This window comes from Sinocyclocheilus rhinocerous, unplaced genomic scaffold (assembly GCF_001515625.1).
Source record: "Sinocyclocheilus rhinocerous isolate Xijiao unplaced genomic scaffold, SAMN03320098_v1.1 scaffold564, whole genome shotgun sequence".
Taxonomy (NCBI): Eukaryota; Metazoa; Chordata; class Actinopteri; order Cypriniformes; family Cyprinidae; genus Sinocyclocheilus; species Sinocyclocheilus rhinocerous.
The window spans coordinates 298,152-302,297 of NW_015645070.1; the positions used below are offsets into that span (position 1 = coordinate 298,152).

The 4,146-nt window shown below is 35.5% G+C and overlaps 1 protein-coding gene across 2 annotated transcripts in view; it reads left to right on the plus strand.

Annotated features, from left to right (window-relative positions):
- LOC107705368 (IQ domain-containing protein C-like) overlaps positions 1 to 3,113 on the plus strand; it is a 6,167-nt gene extending 3,054 nt beyond the window's left edge. Inside the window, exons 2-6 of one of the 2 annotated variants that reach the window (XM_016508626.1) lie at positions 482 to 625; positions 1,007 to 1,150; positions 1,317 to 1,617; positions 1,719 to 1,840; positions 1,943 to 3,113. In XM_016508626.1, the coding sequence (XP_016364112.1) occupies positions 584 to 625; positions 1,007 to 1,150; positions 1,317 to 1,617; positions 1,719 to 1,840; positions 1,943 to 1,981 (648 nt within the window). In that variant the 5' untranslated portion in view covers positions 482 to 583 and the 3' untranslated portion in view covers positions 1,982 to 3,113. Of the gene's footprint in view, positions 1 to 480; positions 626 to 1,006; positions 1,151 to 1,316; positions 1,618 to 1,718; positions 1,841 to 1,942 lie in introns of those variants that run through there. The other variant, XM_016508627.1, reaches the window with a different exon arrangement.
- The last annotated feature ends 1,033 nt before the right edge of the window (positions 3,114 to 4,146 follow it).

Sequence of the window (4,146 nt, forward strand, 5' to 3'; positions counted from 1 at the left end):
TATTTAGTCCCTGGAATGTGAATTTTACTTGAAGATCCCCACCGAAAAACTTGTATTTTACCCCCGGAATGCGATTTTTACAGGGGACCCCCCCTCGAAAAGCGATTGGACTAGTTTTGTTGCGAAAACCTGGCAACCCTGTTCATTGGCGCCACCTGCTGTCATAGAGTGCGTCTCATTCAGACCTGCTGTTTTTGTTTCGTGCAGATGTTTTATGTAGCAAATCAATAAATAACACCTAAAGTCAGACCATTCTGTTTTTGTTTTAAATCCTGAAATTAATCTTAATCAAATTAAAATACTAAGTAAAAGGCCTCAAATTTGAAGTACAATCCGGGATGTCTTTTTCTATCAATTCTTCAATAGGTAGATCTTGTCTTTCATAAAGGCCGAGGTCAGGGATCTTGGACCTAAAAAGGTTGGTGACCACTGTTGTAGAGTGATTAATGGTACTGCATTACAGAAAATCTCTTTCAAACAGCGGGTGGCGGTACTGAGCTGCAGGCGAATCTGTTTCTCGATCTGTTTACAGGGGAAGAAATACACAGTGTGTAAGTGTCAGCCGTTCAAACAAAGCGGCGCTATGAACGAACAGAAATGGATACAAACGTTAACTCGATTTCAGGTATTTATTTATTTATTTTATTATCATTGGAGATCCTCAAGTGTGCATGTATTTTTGTAAATATTTTATAAGTAAATTACTTTGCCCTGTGTCGGAAAAGAACCTGGGTACGTTGACAGTTTGTGTTTGTTTAAACTTTACAGTCACCAAGTTCATTGTTTTAATTTGTTTATAAAATTGTTGGAGTTTATCTGATTTTCCTTAGTCCTGAGGTGTCTGTTTTTTTCAATCAATTCTTTTTTTTTTCTTTTCAATTTAATAGATTGCTATGAAATTTGCTTTTGTCAACACTTCTGTTTTTTGTGCTTTATAATCAACATGACTAGAGCTTAGTTTAGTCGCAGTATCAGGAAAGTAAAGCTAATATTGCGTCCTCTCCAGGCTCAGTGTCGTGGTTATGCGATGAGGAAAGGTCTGAGTTTGGTTCGGACTCAGTTTGAAGAGACAGTGCGAGAGATTGATGGAGGATTGGATCACCTGCAGTGGAGAGGAAACATCATTCCCAGACCTCACTTCACTGACACTGTGAGCCTCTCTGCCATTGCCCATATCTCATTATTTTAAAACATCATAAGCTGTTTATTTGTTACTCGTAGAAAGTATGCTTTAAAGTTCCATTATCACTTTTACATTTTTTTTAGATAATGTCTTGATGTTGCATAATGATAGATGTGTATAATGTAATCTACAGGAAAGCCTATTGCTGCAGTATGAACGTTCCAGGTTTCAATCCCATGACCTTCTGGATGATTCAGAGAGGAAACGGAAGACAGAGAATGAGGGCAGTGAGAAATCTCTCCCACAGTCTGAAATCCAGGTACCGGAGAAAGACGAAGCTACTGAAACAGCCAGCAGAGACACTTCCACATCTGTGGATGGTATTGTGGACAAGAGAGGAGAGAATGTGGTCATACAAAACCTGATGGATGATTCTACTGCACTTTGCAGTATCGTGAATTCAGATGTCAGCCTCCGCAGCTTATTTCAGACAGGTGCTTTGAAAAGAGATTTTGACACAAAAAGCATACAGAAGTTTTTAAAAACAGACGGGACTTGTTTGAGACACTTATGTGGTTTTGTTTTGTTTTGGCAGGACCAAATTTGCATTCAGTTTTTAAAGAGACAGCGCATACTCCTGACTCTCTGAAGCAGCAGCGGAGCACTTTAGCCATGGAGTTGCTGTGGATCCAACAAGCCATCAGTAGCAGAAAGAAAGTGAGAAAACTTTAGAATTTTTAGCATTAATGTTTATATGTATGTATCAATGTCTCTGTGTGTTTTAGTCTATAAACATATTCTGCTCTGCTTCTTTTGTAGTATCTTACCCTCAAACAGAGAATGGATGTGCCACACTGATACTGGAGCAGTTCTGAAGCTGTATTATTATTATTATTATTATTATTATTATTATGTGTTAGTCTATCATTTACAGCACAGAATGTTTGAGAATTGTTATAAATCATATTTATTTATAAACTTGTGTAGTCCATACACAGGTTTGTGTTAAAGAAGATTTTTTATTTTTGTACAAATGGCATTTCAGAAATAAATATATGCACATGCACATGAATTTTTCTGTATCACAAAAAACCATACTGTTCAATCCTGGATGGATCACAAAGACTCCCACAACTTAATCTTACAGTTCAGTCAATGTAGTAACATATCTACTTAATTACTGACATTATATTTGAACTGTATAACCGCATGAGAACGGATCTCTTGGTGTTGCCTGGTTTCTTTCAAGGTTTTTTCCTCCATTTTCCAAATTCAATGTTTTTCTTGCCTTGCTAGAGCTGCATTTGGCTTGCACACCAGGGTACTAAATATTATATAGATTACTACGAACAATGTGTTATGTATAAGTAGTATTATGCCATGTCTTCCAATTAACCCCTTAGTTTAACTACAGTTTATGGGTGGGCGATATAATCAGTATTTTAACCCTATCTTTAATATGCACAATTCACAGTTTATAGTTTGTTTATATCGTCGCATAATATGCTATATTATTGCCTAGCGATATATTTAAAGATGGATATGACATAGTACATTTACTTTACATGTACACAAACAGTATACGCACATAAAGCGATAAACTATACAGCAAATTTCGGCTGCGTGATTGTTTATATCGTCTATAAATGTAAACTATGTTATTGCACTGCTCTATATATGAAGTTGGATGTATACAGTAATCCAACTTTATCCACATGCATAGGCTGCAGTACATTCACGAAGCGATATGCAGTGTATATAGCAAATTCTAAGTGTTTGATTGTTCATATCAGCGTAGGCCTAAACTATGTTATCGCCCAGCTCGAATCCGCCAAATCCGACTAGATATTATAAACATGTCTGTTAGCCTGCTTTGCTTTCAGTTGTGAAGAGCTATACAAATAAAATTAATTAAACTTGACAACATACAATCCACAAAATGATATTATAATTGAATTGAACAAACGTGACCCATTTAATCCCAAATTTTTCCCAGACATGAAAATATCTAAATGATGTGTCATTAGTAACCCTTTGAAATAATTATTTTTTGAAAATTCTTTTGAAAAGTGTGTGAAACATTATGTTTTATGGTCGGTCACAATTGTGACCAGTGGGATAATGTGTAGCCTATACTGAATTAACATTATTCTAAAGTCAAAAATGTCTTTATATATCTTAGCCCAGCTATTTTAAACTGTTTGATCACATTCTAGGGTTACTGTTATGCATAAAAAACCCTTATACAACATTGATAGGAATACTGAGATAAAAAACAAACAAAAAATACAAACATCAACATATTTAAAAATTGTTACTTTTTTGTAACATTTGAACTTTTAATTTAGTGCAATATTTTGTCATTGCAACATTTTAGTGCAATTTTCACTAACAACTGCAATTGGATTTATATGTATACCTAAGTTCACTGTTATCCCACTATTGTGACCATCAAGATGTTTACTCATTCTATGACCACACTCAACAAAAATGAATATATGTGAATTCATATATTAATACTAGACACCTTAAATTTTTTACATTTAAATGTTGCTGCTGGCCGTTTTTGACTAAACAATGTCACAGAATTTCTGACATTTTCTTCTTTATCGCTCCACAGGTTCTTTGTGTCCCTGTGTTTAAATGTTTCTGTTGTCTGTGGGTGATGATAAGGGGCATAATTCACTAAAGACACGTTCAACAACCTCTTCAAAAAAACACCATATTTTCATTTTGAATGTCGAATTTTCAAAACCTATTTATTTAGCCTATTCAAGTAAAATAAAGTGATTAATTTTAATTTCTTGAGAAATAGAGGTGATATTGTCTAGATTACGTAATTAATCATTTGCCCTCTCTACTCTAACCCTCTTCCCCTCCCTCACCATCTCTGTGGTGTTGTTGCTGACTGTAAAACCTCACAAAGGCCGCCGCCATAGTTAGTAACGCTGCCATGGCAACCAGGAAACACTCCAGTGTGTGTGTGTGTGTGTGTGTGTGTGTGTGTGTGTGTGTGTGTGTGA